Source organism: Scardinius erythrophthalmus, assembly GCF_964197995.2.
Source record: "Scardinius erythrophthalmus genome assembly, chromosome: 12".
In the NCBI taxonomy this organism is placed as follows: Eukaryota; Metazoa; Chordata; class Actinopteri; order Cypriniformes; family Leuciscidae; genus Scardinius; species Scardinius erythrophthalmus.
The window spans coordinates 13,351,084-13,372,355 of NC_138232.1; the positions used below are offsets into that span (position 1 = coordinate 13,351,084).

Sequence of the window (21,272 nt, forward strand, 5' to 3'; positions counted from 1 at the left end):
TGATACTCATTGTGGTTACTAAGAGCAGCCATGCAATACAACACATCACACACGCTGTTAGTGTGTGCATTGTGTCCGTGTATGTCAGTTTATGTGTTAAAGAGAAAGCATAAGGGGAAGTAATGTATCCCATTTTAGAGATTACATTTTCACACTGGCTTTCAAAAGACACGTTTTAAAAGAATAGTTCAACCAAAAATAAAAACTTTGTTATCATTTATTCACATTCATATTGGTCTAAACCCGAAGGACTTTATTTATTCTGTGGAACACAAAAGGAGAAATTGTGAAGAATCTACTGGTTGTTCTGAACATTGATGTACATAGATGCCTCATTAGTGGTTGTTTCTATGGGCCTCTATACTGTACATAAGCAGGCCGGCCGACATATTGGAATGCTCAAAACACCGGTCCATAAGAGCAAGATGACTGTCTGTCAGCAACCATAGTTAGACGCATGTCTGAATATCTATACCTGCAATAGACTTCAGATGATTTTGCACAATACTACAAGACAAAGGCGTCAGCTAACACAACATTAAAACGTTACCATAGTATAAAACCTGTAATATTGAGTTAATATATAACATCAGCCAACACATTCTCACCTGTGAAAGGTTATCAAGTGTAGTGAAAATGCAGTGTTTTTAACATTTTACTTATTTAATCATGAGTTCTGTGCATTCTCACATAACTCTGTCCTCATTCATTTGTATGTTCATTTGTAAGTGTCGTTTGGGTTTTTAATATTAGGATTTTATTTAAATCCTCCAACATGGCATCGCACTGCAACATCAAGTCCCGCCCTAAGCACCCCCCCCCATGATAAAATATGTCCCTGCGGCTATGGTGGCCAGTGAACTAAGAAAAGAATTGAGTAAACTAGTTACCTAGTTTGTTTCTGGATCAGCACCAGCCAAAGCACATTTGAATTGAGCAGTTGATCATGTGATGCACTGAAAGTTCTAATCACTTTGGTGTGATGGATCATGTCAAAGGGTTAAAGTTGATGTGTTTTGGGAGTGGAGGTACAAATTGAAACTGAGGGGGCAACGTCCCCACTTGTGGGGCGCCGGGCCTGACAAGGACCCTAATAATCTGACTGTAATCAGACTAGTTGCACAGTCAGAATAAAAAAAGTCATATATAACCACGTCAATCGGATAAAAATTTCATTTCGGATTGTATATGATGGTTTAAACGTTTTCTAATCTGTTCAGTAGTACATATAAACACTTGATCTAATTGAAAACCGAATCTGGAATGTTCTAAGCATTTGCAATCGAAATGGCATAATGACGTTTGTCACACGTAAACACTATGTTCGGATTCATCAATTGGAATGATTTCATTCCAGTTTAAACAAAAGGTGTCCATAGCTAGTGTAAATAAATTAGTGATTTTAAAGAAAACAAAGTGAACATTCGATGATGGCAAAGGTAATCTAAATGTGAAAATAGAAGAAATGAGCATATCCGATATCCGGTTATTTATATCCAACAACGGTCAGTGCAGTTCTTTGAATTTTTTCCTTTTGTGTTATAAGAATGTGTTTGAAACAACATGAAGGTGAGTAAATAATGACAGAATTGTCATTTTTGGGTGAACTACACCTTTTACCTTGAACCCCCCCCCCACACACTCCACATTTCCCCAGACAGAGAATATCATGGTCTGTGATTTCAGTAAGGAGCACAACAGTGAAAACACAGCGACGCTATAGATAGTGAGAGACGTTCAGAGACGGCGGAATCAGTTGCTGCTCAGGAGAAGAGAAAATGGCAGACAACAAATAAAAGAGGGATGTCGAGGAGGCGTATTATCAATATCCTGCCCTTCATGCAGCCGCGCTAAAGCAGAGAATGAGGAAGCCAGAGAGAAGCAGTCAGCGTTTAGGAAAGCCACTCGCCCCAGCGCTACACATGACAGTGCCCACTATAACGCCACAGTGCTCGCTCAGAGGGGTGTCAGTGCTGTACTGTGCAATGCCACAAGTTCAATAAATAATACACAAAGAAACACAAAGAAAGAAAGTGAAAATTTAGGGCTGTCAATTTAACAGTTTTTAATTTAAAGTGATTAACGCATAAAGAAAATAACGCAACTAAAAAAAACTAAAAGCATTTTTTTTTACTTTTTAGTAATGTCTAATTTGCTATTATTTTGATTTGGATCTTTTAAAAGATTAATTTAAACTGGTTCACAAAACTGAATCAAGTCCAGGTGGTTCTCGAGTCTACAACTCATGGAACCGAGAATCATCTGTTTTGGACATGTCAGACTCAAAATGATCCGGGTAAACTGCTCACCAACTTGTAATGTGCAAACCAATGAGTGAGCTGAAAGTAAGAGCATTCGGAGTGAACCAAGAATTTGACTGACAGGGTCAACAATTTAAACAGCCAAAAATGTTAAATAAGGGGCTTTCACAACCTTTTCATAGTTCCAAGAACTATTGGCGGAAGTTCACGGTTTTTGGCGTGTACGCACCGCAGGAACTAGGAATGATTTTAGTTCTAGGAACTCCTTTTGGAGGAACTAGTTTAGCTCCTACTTCAGAGTAGGGTCTAAGCCAGCACTACAGGAACTATCCGTGACGTTAGTGTACGCTGATTGGCCGAACGTATGCGAAACACCGGCACCTGCCATTTTTTTTGAAAAACTGTGATTATACACAGATTATAGACTATGTATTTACTCCAGAAACTAACTCTACGAACATAGAAAACAGTGACAGATGGACTTCTTAACCTTTACTTACATTACTGTGTACTTTCTATGTGTAACAGTTCTATCTAATGAACATGGAGAATGCGAGCACTGTTTGTTTGAAATAAAAATCACAACAACAAGCACGGCTTGCTTCACTTCAGAGTTCCTACTGGCGGTGCGAATGCAACCAGGAAAACGTTCCTATGGGAACCATTAGTTCTCGGGGAACCATCCTGGTGGCTAGTTCCTAGAACTAAGTTCCTATCTGGTGCGAAAGCCCCTATAATAATACATACTAGAAATACATTTACACTACTGTTCAAAAGATTTTTTTTTTAAAGAAAATGATACTTTTATTCAGCTAGGATGCATTAAATTGATCAAAAGTAAACACATTTATAATACAAAAGAATTCTATTGTATTTAAAATAAATGTTGATCTTTCTGTTTATTAAAGAAAAACAGTCCTAAAAACAACATCATGGTTTAATTTTCAGCACAATGGTTTTCAACACTGTTAATAATAAGAAAAGTTGGTTGCAATTTATTTTAAGGTGTCCTTGTTACAGTGTAATTATTAGGGCTGGGAATCGAAAAAAAAAAAAAACACACACGAATTAATCGCACAATTTGCTGTGATTAATCGCAATTATTCGCATTTCCCCCAAACTTGTAAAAACTTGAAAAAAAGAAAAATGTCCACACAAATTGGACAGAAAATAGCCTTATATTAAAATATTAAACATCAATATATCAATATATTATTCTTCATTCAGTGCAACATACTCAGATTTAACAGATTTATTTTTTGACTAATAATCAAAATAAAATAATAGTCATACAAAGCTATTATTACCAGAGCATGTGATCAGAGCAGGTAATTTTACCATTGTTGCCGAGCATGACTATACCAGCTCAGCAAACAGAAGTCTACTACTGAGAAATTTCACATTATTTGAGCGGACTTTGCTTTTCCAGTGCGTGATTGATACATGATTGGAGCGTTTGGGCCATTAACTACAGAGCAGAACGCGCAGCGAAAACACAGAGCGGAACATTGAGCAGAGAGTGCAGACGGAACGGAACACACACACGGAAAGGAGAGCGCGGCGCACAAAACTAGTTGGAAAAGACCCGCTCCTGAAGTAACTAAACAAGCTGCGCGAGAATGAAACCTGATCGCCGAACACGGAGGGGCGTGACGGCATATTTTCGGCCTTTTCAAAAGCAGCCGCAACAGGAACTCATTAAAACGAGGCAAAAAAAAAAAAAGTGCTGTGTCAATTGCGTTATTTTTTTTTAATGCGTTAAACATCTCAAATTAATCACAAAGATTAACGTGTTAATTCCCCCAGCCCTAGTAATTATACATTTAAGTACTGAGTAATACTAATTAACTACATGTACTTACTATTAGGATTATGGTTTGGTCTAGTTGCATGTTCAGTAATTATGCATAATTAAAAGTTCTTACTATAGTAACTACATGCTGAAAATTCGGCATTACCATAGTAGAAATAAATAATATTTTAAAATATATTAAAATAGAAAACAGTTATTTTAAATTGTACTAATATTTCATAATATTACACTTCATATTTTGATCAAATAAATGCAGACTTGGTGAGCAGAAGACACTTATTTCAAAAACATTTAAAAATCTTACCGACCCCAAACTTTTGAACGGTAGTGTTGGTTTAATAAATAGCGTTGTATTAAAATACGCAAAAACATTATATGTTAATAAATTATAGCATTGTTTAATGGAAATGGAAATGTATATTTAGAATTAATAAATTACCTTTTTAGGAGCTGAATCATGGCTACAACTGCTTTCTCAGCAAACATTCATATGTGATGAATTAATCAACATAATGTAAATAATATGATAAAGAACAACAACAACTGATTGACAGCCCTAGAAAAATAAATAAAGTGACGACACACAAAGCTGAACGCCAGCAGGCATCCTGGCCAATCGAGAGAAGGAGAAATTGCAATGAGGAAGAGGTCATTTTTGGTTAGTGCAGCATTTCGGATCCCTTACTGAGCTGCGAACAGCATGTGACATATACTGACCTGGACTTGAGACAGCACTAGTTGTTGTGGGTTCAATAATTGCTACAGGAAAAGAAAAGGAGAGGGAAAAGAGGACATTTATATATTATTAACATAATGAAGACCCAAAAGAAGGGAAAAGAGAACAAAAACATGCAAAGACTGGAGAGAGGGGTGTGAAAACGCTTCTGTGGTCAGCAGGCAATAAAAGGGCCCTTCACTCCACAAAATAAAACAAATCTCTGCTGAGGTTGATCATCTTGATCAAAATGTAACGTTCAATCAGGTCTTGTTCAGTTTTTATGTTCAGAGGGGTTTTGACGGAGTCGGTTTCAAATCTTATTATGATCGCTGATCTTTGATACTCCAAATTAGAAGCTTCTAAGCATCACTCAATTCAATGGACCGGAATGAAGCTCAGTTCAATTAACACATGAAATTAAATTTGCACCTAGCAGACAGTCGTTTAATCATGACGATGTAATATAGTTTTCATTTTATTAATAGATATCATACTCTCTCAATTGCCTCAGCTCCCTTTTTGGGAAATGTTAAAAGCAGGACTTTAATGTCAATCCATTTTTAATCTCATATATGCTCAATATTTTCCAGCGAGTTACTTAACTGATTGTAATTAAAACTTAATGTCTAGATCTGGGGGAGATATACAGAAACACCTCTGTCTTCCACATTTTCCATCTGCTGATAAAGTAAAATATACAAAATGGATCCATGCCGAATGCAAAGCAAAAGCATTCGGACACTTAAAAAGGTGTGAATGTCATTGCATTATACAAAATAGCATCTTATATAGCATTTGTTTGGCATCTGCAAACAAAAGTGGCCAACTTAAAATTTCCTAGCCATTTTTGATATTCCTGTTAACCAGCTGGTCTCAAGGTAATTTTTTAGTGGATGTATGAAGTGAATTCTCCTTTAGTTCACACAAATGCCCTTGTAGAGTTACCACAGGTGTAGTTCATCACATTAGGTGAGTGACAGACAAAATAAATTTTCAAGCAAGATTTCAAGCATTTAAAAAAAATTCTAATAAACAATAGATCTCTAATAAAAATGTAATTGTTAAAATATACCTTTTACTCCACTTTCCTGCAACAATGCATAAAGCATAACATGCAGCTTTGAAGTTTGTATTATTTGTATTGAGCCAAGATGTTTATTAATCAGTTTAGATCTACTTGCTTTATGCGAATTCATAGGTCAGAGTTCACCAAACTTGGACTTGGGCACACATCAAAAGGTGAAACTCTCTGCATGTGCTTGCGTTTCAAGTCTTCCACGCTGACTTGCGTTTAAATGGAGTTAAATGAAACACAAACTTTAGCCTGACGGGATAGTTTATTAATGAATATTTTGTGATCATTTACTCACGCTCATGTTGTTCCGAACCGGTATGACTTTCTTTCTTCCGCAGAACACAAAAGAAGATATTCTGAGGAACCAAACAGTTTTACAGTTTTGGTTACCAATGACCAATTGACATTGTATGAAGAGAAAAACAAACAAACAAAATATCTAAATTTTCTCTTTTTATGGTCTACAGAAGAAAGAAAAGCATACAGGCTTGAAACAATGAGTAAATGATGACAGAATTTTCAGTTTTGGAACACAAAAGAAGATATTTCTCAGTATTTTGTTTTTGTCCATATAATTAAAGTCATTAGGTCCAATGTAACCCAATGGAGCCCAATGTTCTTCAAAATCTAAAATAAATATATATATATATATATATATATATATATATATATATATATATATATATATATATATATATATATATATAAAAAAATATATATATATATATATATATATTTTTATTTTTTTTGGTGAAAGAACTATCCCGTTATGTCAACCAAAATTGTCCTAATTCTCTGTATCTTAATCAGTCTTTCTATTATAGTTTAAAACCAGGCAAACTTCCTTTTGTGAAATGTTTTGCCTAAAAAGGTCTTTGTGTTATTTTTCTTCAAATTTCCACTTGGTTCAATTTTTTGCCATCTCATGCAATGACATTCAAATACTAAAAGCAACCAAATATGTTATTATAGTCTGGTGTACTGCTTGCCTTATCAACTTTAATGAGCCTTTATTAATGAATAATGAATGAATAACATATGACAACATACAAGTGGTTGCATGACAGACACTGGTCATTTGCTTTTTAAGAAAGAAAAGACTCACACTAAGTCACAAACAAACCATCTGGACATTTGTCAAAAGAATTATCATTCCCTTCCAAAATCCTTTGTGAAAGTAGAGATGAACTGAAGGAAAAAAGGATCCGTGTTTTCTCTTTTGTTGTTCAAATCAACATTACAGTGACTCCGTTACAGTAAGAATGACTGTGATTAAGGGGTGTAATGACCTCAACAGAGGCTTCTCTCTGGTAAGCCCTTTGTTAAATTGAGTTGAGACGTTGCCAGTGTTGAGACAGAGTGTGTGTATGAAGCAAAAACACAGGCGATGTGTGTTACCGCTTTCAGTTGACGTTTGTGTTAAGTGCACAGGTATGCAACCTAGAGCAATCATCACCACTGACAGCACAATGCACACTTTGGGAATAAACTGACTTTTCAAAGAAATCAAAGGGTATACAACCAGGTTTATCTAAGGAGTTACGTTTTAAAGATTATGAACAAAGAGTTATTGATTCATAGATGTACTGTATGCATATGCACATACATATAGGTTATCCTTGGTTTGTATATCCAGGAGTTTCTTTTTACGTTCTACTTCTGGCCCTGTGGAATTTCAGAAATTAAAATCCCGTAAAACACACTTTCGCTAGTTTATCTAGCCTACTATGTAGATATGTCCAAGAGTGTATATACATACATATACCACAGGAAAATTCTTTCATTTTAATGATCTCCCATCCATACATATTATTTCCACCACATCTCAAAGCTCAATTTATTCTTTATGGGAAATTACATTGATGTTTTTTTGCTAATTGGACAAGCAGTTGTAAAAAAGAATAGATGAATGGATATTTTTGCTATGAAATGGCCAACAACATTCATAGCTAGCATTTTATGCTTCCTACACACACAATTACACTTATTTTTATGCATAATTTGACAATATTACAGTTTGATTACAACTGAGAGACAAAAAAAAATAAAGTAATATTTACCTTACGCATACCTCAAGCATGCTCTTCACTGACACTGTTGTCTCCTTGGTACAGAACTACACTAAGTTTAGAATTACAACTTATGTGATTACAGATGGTTGTAATTTTTGATTAGAATATTACATTATTTTTTATTTTGACTTTCCTAGAGTTCAGTTTAAGATAACTAAATAAATAACTACATAACTAAATAATCAGAAAAAATCCTTGTTTCTTTAAAACATCTAAATCTTTAGTATTGATACTTTAGTATCTGGGTACAAATACTTGGCTTCCTTTCAGATATTTTAATCATTAATATTTTGTTTAATTTTTTATGTAAATATAATGTTTCTCATTCTTAGCAAACTTGGCCTAAATTGCAATTTTAGTTGAGAATCCCAACTAAATAGTTTTAGTTTTGCTAAAACAATGGTTCTTCTGAAACAAAGATCATGTTACTAATTATATTCTTAGTTTTTCTAAAACCATAAAAAGATGTCTTCTCCCTCTGTTAATACTGGACGAACACCTTAATGCGATTTGTGACATTTCTTTCCATGTGGAGCTCTCAGTCTATATTACAGTATTGCATGACGTGCAATCTTCAGGTACTGTATAGGACAATGGAGTAACCTGCATTGCATCCACATAAAAGCTGATGATGTGTACACTGGATGACCTCTCTTCACACTTGCAAGAAAAAAATTAATCGTGGTGGAAGGAATTGCATTTCATTCTATAATAACATCTTATTTTTTCCTTTAAAATGCACAAAGAGAGAAACCCCCAGCTTCTATACAATTCACAGAAATGTAAATTGCCAAGATACAAGTGGAGCGCTCTCTGCTGTGCATTCTTAGATCATTTTGAGAGAAAAACAAGAATATGAGCTTTGCATTAATTGATTTATTTTACGGCATCCCCTTAATGATTGATTTAAAAGCACACTGCACAATACTGATGATGAAAAACTTTGGCTGCATCCTTGAACGGCTAAATCTTTCATGCATGGTCAGACGCATCGTATGGACTGCCTATTTCTCCAGGCGGTTTTAACCGTTGTCTCCGTTAATGATTGGACAGGAGGTGTTTTATAGCCAAAACAGACTCTTTGCATCACAAACACCTTATTTTTCAAGGACTTGCTCGCCGCACATTCAGCGTGCAAATGGCAAGGCGGCACCCTTTAAGACGTCAAAATGATGACTGTTGTAATACAAGATAAAAGTCAATGAGAAAGACAAATGTCAGTCCATCTGTTCAGCTGTCCTTTTCAGAACGGGACTGAATTTCATTAGGACTTCAAAACCACTGCAAATGAAGACAACAAAATGCAACCTCAACAAGAAAATGCAGTATAACATTAATCTTTCATACAGTATGTGCATCAAGAAAACAGCAACAAAATGGGATAATATAATAGCATTTGTAGTCTCGGCCTCAGACTGCAAATCCACAGTCCACTTTGTTCACCGACTGTCTGATGCATAAGCACAAAAAAACTGGAGAGCACTTTCTCTGTCTGGCAAGCTCTAATCTGATTGGCTGGTTTTATGCAGCATCTGGGACTAAGGGCACAAAGTTGAGTCTACAAGGCTGAGACAATAAGCGCTTTTTAGGAAGATCAAATCACCGGATTTACCAAAGTTTGCAAAGCCACTGGCATCAAAACTGAAAGATATTCCAGAGTTTTGTTTGAGGCACTTAGCAGCAAGTAAACTTGATATCCATGAGTTGAACTGTATGAGCTTATTTTCTAGCTATGATTGTGAAATAATCATTATTTTTGACCAGGCTGATCCCATAATTTGCCTCCATTTTTAGCTTTTTTTGGTTCACTTTTTTAGCTATTAAGGAGAATGTTACAAACAGCGTTGAACTCTTACTCAAAAAAATGTGTTTAGTCACTTTACATGCCAGTGTTCTCCAGAATTGCAATGTGGACCAGACTTTACGTCATAGTCAAAGGTTTGGCTATGTAAGACTACATTAGTGTTGTCTATAAGTTTGTTTGAAATGTAGCCTATTCGGAAGAACTGGAATAACATGGTGCATATACCAGCCAATCAGATTCATAATCCATGGGCACTTAACACAGCACTTAAATGTATCAGCATAAACTGTGCACAGTCTATATTTGGCGGTTCTTTACAGTGCATGTAAAGGTGCTTGTGGGGGAAGGCAACCTGATATATGATTGATGGGGAAATAAGAATAGGTTCAGGAGGGCTGCTTGAATGGCAAGACGAATGCACAAGTTTCCCAGCCTGGAGAAAAACGATATTCATGAGAAAAAATTGACATCATATCTTCTGTTCTAGTTCACCTTCCATTTCATCCTTTTTTATGCCTCCACCCCGTCAGTCAGACAGGGTCACATTATAGTAACCACGACAACAACATCCGGCACAACTCTGTAAGAGCGGTAAAAGAAAACCGGGACAACAAGAAACGGCGAGATATGAAAAGATGACACTGAGGTTATGATTGATAGGCATGGCAAATGAACAAGGCTTCCATTAGATGGTGCCAGCTGAAGATGTGGAGGCTTTATCAAGAAAGGCTAAGAGCTTCTTCGGGCTATGAGTGTTTTAGTCATACTCCAATGACAGGTTGGAGGAGATTATTCGGCAAAGCCTACACTGTGCTATAAGCAAAAATGAGGGGGGAAAGATAGCTTGGATTACAGAGCAGAAGAAATCTGCCAATTAAGGACAACAAAATCTTTGCTTCTCAGCATTGCGCCTTACAGTCGGGACAGCAAAATGTAGAAGAAAGAGTTGCAGAAAAGCTCAGACAGGAAAACACCCAGTTATAAAAAAAAGCAGGTTCACAATATACCTTGCTTGAGACAAAGTGCAAGACACATTTACCTCACACATACAAACTTGTTTACGTTATGTAAGACATAACAAGAGAAAGCTTGGCTGTGTTAATGTATTTACATTGCATTGTTTCTATAAAAATATGCTGCATTTATCAATATGCATAACATGAAATTTTTTTTTACACATACACTTTTCATATCAACAAACTGAAAGCAAAACAGCAAATTCAAAGTTAATAGTTGGTTGTTCACCTACATATAAAAAAAATATGTAGACCCTCATAAACGCAAAATAAAGGAAGCATTGCCCCCTTTTACACCTGCTGTTATCAATGGTATCCGGATAGTATGAACGGCATTTGTACATTACATTAGAGAGGTTGTGTTAACTGAAATTTTTTCTGTCATCCACCAAATTTGTGAAACATGGATAAATCAAAATGCTTGCAGATTAAAAAAAAGTAATTTGGTCTATTCCATTTGGCTGCGTTTGAAACATTCCAAGAGTAAAGGATGCTAATATGGATTAGAAGTGAAGAAAAGGGTCGGAAATAAAGTTTTAAAGCACCCACATGAAAACAGACCAGGAGAGAGTAAGGATTTGGGGAGAGAAATGAAAGATTTCAAGTGTAGTGCAGTGGAACAATTCATTGGATATTGCTCATTAAATTGGGTGACCAAATCGTAAGACCACATAGTGAAACAGAATAAAAAACAAGACAAGAAGCCAATACACAGGACTTCCGCCTACGTCATGGCCGAGAGCGGTAGTTAGAATCCTCAGCTCCGACAGACCCATTAAAAATAGCCGTTGAAAGAATTTATTGATAAATGAATACAAGACTACGTGAAAGAGAAAACTTAGCGGACATGCCGATCCAAAACCCGAGCAAAAAGGAAGCAGGAAAAGGGAGTAAAACGGACGAGGGAAGATCAGGCCCCAAACAGCTAACGATAGCTGAAGCTACTCCACTGAAAACCAGCGGGGATGCTAACAACATGGCTACCACGGGGGCTAACGATGTGCTAGCGGAGTTGCGAAAATTCCGACAAGAAAACACGGACTCATTTCGAGATCTAAAATCCTCTTTCACCAGAATGGAGACCAAATTGACCGAGATAGCAACACGCACAGACGACCTGGAAAAAAGAATGACCGAAGCCGAGAACAGAGTAAGTGCTACAGAAGACAGTCATGCTAAACACAGGAGGGTGCTAAAATACTTGTTGCGCAGGGAAGCTGATCTCACGAGTAAATGCGACGATATGGAGAATCGACTGCGCCGCAATAATATTCGTTTATATGGGATCCCAGAGGATTCAGAGAAAGATGGCATGGTTGACTTTGTGATACACTTTCTGAGGAGTTCGGTGAAACTACCAGACGGTCTTGATCTTAAAGTGGAAAGAGCGCACCGAGCCCTTGGCCCAAAACCCCGAGGCGGAGCACCGCCACGGTCTATCATAGTCCGCTTTTTGGACTTTCAGGTGAAGCAGACAGTGCTACAACAAGCATGGAAACAACGCAATGTCCAGTTTGAAGGTCATACGATCTATTTTGACCAGGATTATTCGTCTGAAGTGCAGAGGAAGAGAAAAAAGGTCCGGGAGGCAATAAAAAAGCTCAAAGAGAAGAACATCAAGGCCCAGGCACTGTACCCTGCCCAGCTGAGGATTTCTCTGGAATCAGGTACCCGCGTTTTTGCAACGCTGCTTGAAGCACAGCCTACACTGAAAGATTTGGGGGTGGACATTGCCTTGGAGGACAGAGATGTCCTTGAGATGGAGATGGAGCGTGAAGCCTGGAAAACACAGCCCAATGGAAGGAAAAAGAATCGACATCAACTGAAGTCATCAGATATAAGAGAGTTCATTTGTGGATTGGATGAAGATGAATAAGGCTGGTCAGGATGTGAGTAAACTGAACATTTTCGATTGACCTGAATAACTCATTTGTCAACATTGTATTTTATTTTATTTTTGTATTCTGAGATATAGGCTTAAAATTTCGCACTGAAGTACATTGGGACTGGGTCTGTCTGGGAAGGGGGGTGGGCTGGTACTTGATCTTGGCCTTGGGACGGTCCGAATGCAGCCACAGGTTTGCCTGGAAGATCGTTTCCACTGCACAATGTGCATCTTACCCAGAGAGCTAGCGCTCTCTGCCCAAAGGACACCGGGAGTGGGACGCCCTTTACTTGTTCTTCAGTTATTTTTATTTAAAGGGCTAACCACTGGTTTTCTGGAAGTTCATAAAAACTTGTTCATCATAGTTATTTGCACTGTTATTATCTCTGTTTTCTTTGTTTTGGCACTCGGCAGTACCATGTATGGTGATATTTTCTTTCTGTTTCTAAACACACGGTATGAATAATCTCAATGTGGTTAGTTATAACATAAATGGTATTAATCATCCCATCAAAAGGAAAAAAATTTTGTCCCAATTGAAAAAATTAAATTGTTCAATTGCTTTACTTCAAGAAACCCATCTTGATGATAAAGAGCACCAAAAACTACGGAGGGAATGGGTAGGACAGGTTTTTAGTTCAGCGTGTAAAGAGGGAAAAAAACGAGGGGTTGCCATATTAGTGCATAAAGCTCTGGGCCTCACTGTGGAGAAAATGCATACGGACAGAGCAGGTCGGTACATTTTGATTGTTGGAACAATAGGAGAGATAAAAATATCAATTTTAAATTTGTATGCCCCAAACGAAGACGACACTGCTTTTTTCAAAGATATTTCAGTTATCCTAACCTCACTAATTGAAGGATTGCTCATATTGGGTGGGGATTTCAACTGCGTGTTGAACCAGCAATTAGATAAACAACCTTCTGAGTTTGGTCCAGCTCCAAGAAAAACAGGGGTACTGCGGAGTATGATGGAAGAGATAGGTCTAGTAGATGTGTGGCGTCAAAAACATCCCAAAGAACGAGATTACACATTTTTCTCTAAAGTACATAGTAGCTACTCCAGAATAGACATGTTATGTATGTTAAAAAGAGATGTTTACAAAGCGACCAGCTGTCGTATTGAATCAATAACAATCTCCGATCATGCCCCGTTAGTCCTTTCGTTGGTTCTAGATAAAAGTAGCAGTTTAAAACAGTGGCGGTTAAATGTTTCCCTCCTTAATAATTTGAATGTTGTACAAAAGATTAAGCAAGAATGGAAAGATTATTTAGATCATAATGATAATGGAGAGGTCTCGACCTCTACGTTATGGGAGGCAGCAAAAGTGGTTATAAGGGGAAAATTGATTGCATTATCATCTAAAATTAAGAAAGAAAGGATTAAGGAACAACAAAAACTAGAAAAAAATATTTTAGATTTAGAAAAGGAGCATAAGGAGACTAGTCAAGATAATACTCTTCAAGCTTTAAAGAAATGTAGACAAGAGCTTAATGACCTGTTAACATATAAAGCGGAGGGGGCCCTACGATTTGCCAATCAACGATATTATGAATCGGGAAATCGAGCTAGTCGTTTACTAGCTTTTCAATTACGCAAAACGCAGGCTAGTCGTACAGTAGCAAAAATTCAACACCCGAACTCCAAAAAAGTTATATCTCATCCTAAAGGCATTGCCAATGCATTCTCCACTTACTATGAAGCATTGTATGACTCACCGGAAGCCCCTGACAAGGCAATTAAGATTGAAAGATTTATGGAAAATATTAATTTACCTTCATTAACTGACACCCAATCGGAAGCACTAGTAAAACCAATTTCAATAAAAGAAATTGAAGGTGCCATTAAGAATTTAAAAAATAATAAGTCCCCAGGGGTGGACGGCTATCCAGGTGAGTTTTATAAATGTTTCAAAGACGAAATTATCCCTTTATTACAAAGAACCTTTAACTATGCTCTCACTCAAAATGATCCACCTAAATCCTGGTCTCAAGCAACCATATCCGTAATTCACAAAGAAGGTAAAGACCCAACAAATTGTTCCTCATATAGACCAATAAGTTTGTTATGCTGTGACATGAAAATCTTAACATCTATATTGGCCAAAAGATTACAGGAGTGTATAAAACATGTAATTGGTATTGACCAAACTGGTTTTATACCAGGTCGTTTGGGAATTAATAACATTAGGAGAACATTAAATATAATGACAGTAGCTAGGAAAAAAACAGTCCCATCAATGCTTCTCAGCCTTGATGCTGAGAAAGCATTCGACAGGGTGGACTGGTTGTTCTTAGAGTATACATTAAAGAAATTGGGTTTTCATTCTAAATTTGTCAATTGGATTAGGGTGTTGTATTTAAATCCTACCTCCAAAGTTAAGGTAAATAGCTATATCTCTGACGAATTTGTGCTTAAAAGAGGAACCAGACAGGGTTGTCCCCTTAGCCCCCTGCTGTTCGCAATTAGTATAGAACCATTGGCAGAGTTGATTAGGGACGATCATAGAGTACAAGGAGTAACGGTCGGAGACACAGAGTTCAAACTGTCATTATATGCCGATGACGTTATTCTATATATTTCTAACCCGTTGACTTCTGTTCCTGCATTGTTAGAATGCCTGAGAGAATTTGGACTAGTTTCGGGTTATAAGGTCAATGAGACCAAGTCACAAGCTTTGTGGTTGATGGGGGACAAACCAAATGAATTGGACAGAATAGCTTCATTTAATTGGCCCACTCGGGGCTTCAGATATTTAGGTGTGGTTGTTACGCCTCATGCCTCCCAATTGTATAATGAGAATTATAGTAAACTAATGTCCAAAATCAAAGCAGATGTGGGTCGTTGGGATATTCTCCCCCTGTCTTTAATAGGCAGAATAGAAGTTGTAAAGATGAACATTCTTCCTCGTCTTTTGTATCTTTTCCAGGCCTTGCCTATATGGATACCTTCATCTGTGTTTAAAAATCTGGATAAGATGATTTCTACTTTTGTGTGGCAGGGGAAAAAACCTAGGATCCGGAAGAGGTTATTGTGTAGCTCTAGGGGAACTGGTGGCTTGAGTCTACCCAATTTCAAGTTGTATTATTGGGCTGCACAGTTACGAGCAGTAGTGGAATGGGTGATTCAGGATGTGGATACAAATTGGTTATGGTTGGAGAATTTCTCGAGCCCATCAGTTCCCTTGGAGACAGCATTATTTTTAGATCAAAAGAAATGGAGAGAACTTAAAATACAAAATGAATGGATCGTATGTACTCATCGTATATGGTCAATGTTGAGGAAGAAACTGGGTATCCCTTTAACAACTTCACGTGCACTCCAAATAGCCAAATTGAGTGACTTCCCTCCAAGTAAAACTGATCCTGGTTTTTTAAATTGGGCAAGGGGGGGACTGATAACTGTACACCAGATGTTTGATGGGGAAATCCTAAAATCCTTCAAACAACTACAGGACAAACATGGATTATCCTCCAAAGACTTCTTCCGATATTTGCAGATACGGGACTATATAAGGTCGAGTAGGGAATGGGAATCCTTGAAAAGATTGCCAACCTCAATGGAATCCTATTTGATTAAAAATATCACTGAAAAAAATAAGAAAAAAATGGTTTCAAATTTGTATAATTTCCTACAGTCACAATTGTTAGATAATTCTTTTGATATAAAAGGCAAATGGGAATTAGAAGCAAATATTATTATTGAGGATGAAGAATGGATTAAGGCTTGTGAAAATAGTCACAAAACCACAAATAGTCCCGTGTGGAAAGAATTCGGTTGGAAAGTCGTGATGAGATTCTTTAGGACTCCCTCAATTATATTTAGTTTTGACAAAAGCAAATCAAATTTGTGTTGGAGAAATTGTAACCAAATTGGAGATCATACTCATATTTTTTGGGATTGCCCCATCTTGAAACCCTTTTGGCGGGGAGTTACGCGAGAAATTCAAGTCATGTTAAAATGTAACCTGTCACTAGAATTTGTTCATTGTGTAATAGGAGTAGCCCCTAGTCTTAACAAACTGTATACTAAATTGATTCAGATACTACTCTTAGTGGCAAGAAAAATGATTACTAAGTCCTGGCTCAAGGTCCAACCCCCTACACTTGAACAATGGCAGAAGGGGTTGAGGGAGATATACTGTATGGAGAAAATCACGGCCCAACTTCACTTGAAAGTTGATCAGTTTAAGGAGCTTTGGGATCCAGTTATTCATTATTTTGGCTGGACACAATAAAATGTGAGGGAAGGGAGATTTTCTTGCCTATTTCGCTTGTATTTTTATTTATTTATTTTAATTTTATTTTTCTTCCTTTAAATGCAATAAAATGTAGTTAAAAAATACTGCAATATGATTGTATGGTATGGGAATACCTAATTGAAAAAATGTAATTGTTATTTTGGACACTGATTGATATTTTACTATGACTTAATTTAAAAAAAAATTGTGTTTTTATTTATTTATTTATTTTTTGTGTAGGACACTGCCGAGTTTGCTATTGTTCTTCTATGTTTGTAAAAAACAAAAGTCAATTAAGATGTGCATTTACTTAAATAAAAATGTTCAAAAAAAAAAAAAAAAAGAAGCCAATACACAGCACTTGGTAAGACTAAAAGAGCTTTTGCCACAGGCGTTTTTGTGATATGAATGTTATATTAAAATGATCAAACAACATATGTTTCTCACACTACTTGTCTTGCATACTGTAGTTATAGCTGTCCCTGACCATATTCAAAATGTGGTTTCAGTGATACGATCACAATGTGTCCTGGGTGTATTCAATGAGGTCAAATGCTATCCGATTGTGATCCGATCACCGAAAACGCACTTTAATGCCAGGTGCAAAGGGGTCAAAAGTCCAATCAAATGTGATGACAGTAAGTAATGGAGAAAGAGCCACGTAAATGTCAAGTCAATCTAATTCGCATCACCAATTTTTCTCAAAGCAACATAAAAAAGAATAAAAAAACAAAAAAAACCCACACCCTTTTGTTAAATTGATCACCTTTGCCCAGTGCCTGCAGATTTTTGCTTTCCAAAAGAGACTGTTCAGTGAACTGGTGTTCGCAGACAATGGTCAGGAAGGTTTTAGAAATTAAACAAAAGTGACACACTAACTGCCAGACATTTGTTACCTCACAAAACCGTAAGTTTGCATTGTCACGTTTCAGGTGTGTGCTCTGCTCACTGAAGGAAAAATATCAACTACTATACAGTGAAACTCATGGCTGTTTATCAATTCAAGTAATCATTTGTCCCAGTTGTATGCACTAAATATCAACATTCTGTGAGATTATTTTCATTATAGTCAATTACTAATAAGTGCTAAACACATCCTTAACAGTTCATATCTTTCACACTAATGAATTCCCATTGAGACATTGGGAAAACAAAGTGTGATGCTTTGACATGCATTTTTTATATCTACAGAAGAGAATCTGTCTCTGACTATTGCAACCAAGGCCATTAGCTATATTGGGGTCATTTGGCAATTGGAAAGGCTTAAATAATGCAGTTTTAAACATGTGGTTCGATCTCTGAGTGTATCTGACTCTAACGTCATTAGCAGAGTGCATGCCAACGCCAATGTTTCATGAAAGTGCACTTTTTCTTAATGAAAATTTAATCTCTTAAGCATAATGTCAGTTAATATTCTAATTCTGCTGTTAAGGATTACATTCAAACATACACTTTACGTGAAGCATAAAACAATGAGAAATAAAATATTCAGGCCAATAAAGAACTAATGGCGTTGAGACTAGTGTGCCAGCTCTCTTTTAGTGGGAAAACTGGGGCAGTGCAGATAGTGACAATGAAAACACCTGTTTTGAGGGTTAATTTTGGAGAAAGTTCATCCAAAAATTCTGTCATTATGCATTCATCCTCATGTCATCCCAGACCTGTTAAATATTTTGTCTTCAGCGGAATACAAAAGAAGATATTTTTGAGCAATTTTCAAATGTTTTTATCCCTATAAAGAAAGTCATGGTGTCCAAAACAACATTGGATCGCAATGAGTTTTACTGTAGGGACAAATAATCTTGTCTTTCACAGAAGAAAGAAATGCATACAGTTTGGAACAAAATTGAGGCGAGAAAATGATGACCAAAGTTTTGGTTTTGGGTGAACTATCCCTTTAAGAAGAACTATCCCTTTTATTTGCTAGCATTAGAAATGCTAGCAAATATTTCAAAATCAATCCCTCATTTCGTCCCAAAAAAACAAAACAATGAATTTTGACATGCAAGTCCTACCTAAACGTCCTAGGGAAATGGAATAATGGCCTTTACCTCCTTTACTTTCACCTTGCCACAGAGGACCTTTAATGGGAGCTGCTATTAAAGAGCATTTCACTATGCTAAATACCCTTTGTAGATGCCAAAAGCACTCAATCACCTTGATGTTGGCAGACGTACAGTACAGTAAATGACCCGGCCGGTTCCATAAGGGGGAAGTAGTTAATTCTGTGACTACAGTGGTCGGCTAGGGATACTGCATGTCTAGGATGCAGAGACAACAAAACAAATCTGTGGGAATAATCTAAGAAACACTTTCAATCGATTCTAGGTATAAAATATGAGGGAGGAAATCATACGCTAGGCTAAAAATAGAGCGAAATGATAGGTTTCTTCATGCTGAGGAGAAAATCAAACACTGCACTTTGATTAGTACTCCACACCTTGTCTCTGAGGTTGAGGTCCTCCATTAAATATTAATGTGTCCCTGAATCCACCTTTGCTTCATCAATAGTTATTGACCAATATTATAACAGCAATTTAGGCCCAGGCAATGATGACCAGTTCTTGCATTTGCAATCTCTACAGATGTGGAGATGTGCGTGTTGTGGAGGAATTGCTTGCCATTTCTCATTAGGAGCACAGTAGGGTAGGTTTCCTTTTCATTAGCAATGAGGAAAATAAGAACGAAGTAACTCTGGTGGGAGGAGAAGATGCAGCTTTCTGGTCTATTCTGGGTTTCCCGCATCACAGATTGTCGGTCTTCAGTAGAACGTGAAAGATGCTGGAATTTTCATCTCAGCTGGGCCTTTGATATGCTTCATTTAAAAGCAAGGGACTCAACTTTTCCATCTGCCACTTTTAAGACTATCACTATTTTTTGTTGTTGTTTTTTCCCTCATTTGTTTATCTTGTTAGCCCACTTTTATTATTGACTTAGCGACCGCTGAAACAGAGAAAAACACTAAGCATTTCAAACAGACTGCTCAAAGCAATTGCATCTCATTTTAAGAGCGATAGCTCTTTGAAAATGCTTCACAGAAAAACTTCAGGCTCCAAATCAATGACCTATTTGAGTACCATCTTCTCACATTTCCTCTGCAACATTTGTTTTAAAGATGGGTGAAAACTGTGTTTTTTTTTCGGCGGAGCTCTACGACGACTGTAACAGCATGTATGAAAACTACCAGCACGACAACAGTTAACCAGGGGAGAGTAATGATTGTTACTTACGAATCAGAGGCACACTGGCGTTGGCTGTTCCCAACCTGTTGACAGCCACACAGGTGTAGTTGCCATAGCGATCCTGTGTCATGTTCTTGACTGTGAGAACTGATCTGGAGTTGAGGTTCTTGATGTCTATTCCTTGGCCCATGTTAATCCTGGAAATAAGACCATCAGTTGACATGACATGTCAAGCAGTGACAACGCGTGCTGCAGTGTGACATGCTAACAATCCATCCATCAAAAACTATTTTAATAGCACTTTCTCTTTTCATTTATACATGGCGAGAGACTACACGGAATATATGTACTTTTAAAAATTAATTTGAAGCGAAATGAAAAAAAAAAAATGGTTGATTAAAATTGTGCAAGAGAAACCCTACACTGTAAAAATGATTGCTACTTCAAAATTGCATCTTTATTTCAATGTGTTACTTGCCGTTTCTTAGTGATGATTTTTAAGAATTTACTAGCAATTTATAAACGTGAAAATTGTTTACTAATATTTTCAGTGTCTCAAATGTTTGGGGATTTTTTTAAACACTTTTAAAATTAGCATTACATTGATCAAAAGTGACAGTAAAGACATTTGTATTGTTATAAAAGATTCGAAAAAATAAAATAAAAAATCGGTTTCCACAAAAATATTAAGCAGCACAACATTTTCAATATTGATAATAATAAAAAATGTTTCTTGAGCAACAAATGTAGCTTAGCCATTACATTAATAAGTGAAATATGCAAATAAACATTTTACATTTTAATAATATTTCACAATTTTATTATTTTACTGTATTTTTGAGCACAAGAGTTTTTTTCAAAAACATTTGAAATTTTACTGACCCCAAACTTTTTCCTTTTGGCAATTCCCTCAGGATCAGGGACAATTGTAACTTATTTATTGGGATTAATTGACTAAACAAATTTCAGCTTAAGAACCATATACTGTATGCTTAGATACTCTGATAGGTTTACATACTGTACTGTAGATATAAACCATTTGTCTATTTTGATTTGTTTAAATCAATTTTTTCTACTTTACTTTGCTGTATTTTTGGTTTTATACAATGTTTTATTGTTATTACTATTTGACTAAAATATTATTTTCTCTCAGTGTGGAACCTCAAACAGAAAGACATTGAAGTCAGAACATGTGTGATAAACAT

At 36.5% G+C, this 21,272-nt stretch overlaps 1 protein-coding gene across 2 annotated transcripts in view; it reads right to left on the minus strand.

Moving 5' to 3' along the window:
• Window positions 1-21,272, minus strand: part of negr1 (neuronal growth regulator 1) — a 163,228-nt gene that overhangs the window by 57,941 nt on the left and 84,015 nt on the right. Inside the window, exons 6-7 of one of the 2 annotated variants that reach the window (XM_081381399.1) lie at window positions 20,116-20,264; window positions 4,792-4,833 (exon numbers count right to left, since the gene is read on the minus strand). In XM_081381399.1, the coding sequence (XP_081237525.1) occupies window positions 4,792-4,833; window positions 20,116-20,264 (191 nt within the window). The remainder of the gene's footprint in view (window positions 1-4,791; window positions 4,834-20,115; window positions 20,265-21,272) is intronic. The other variant, XM_081381398.1, reaches the window with a different exon arrangement.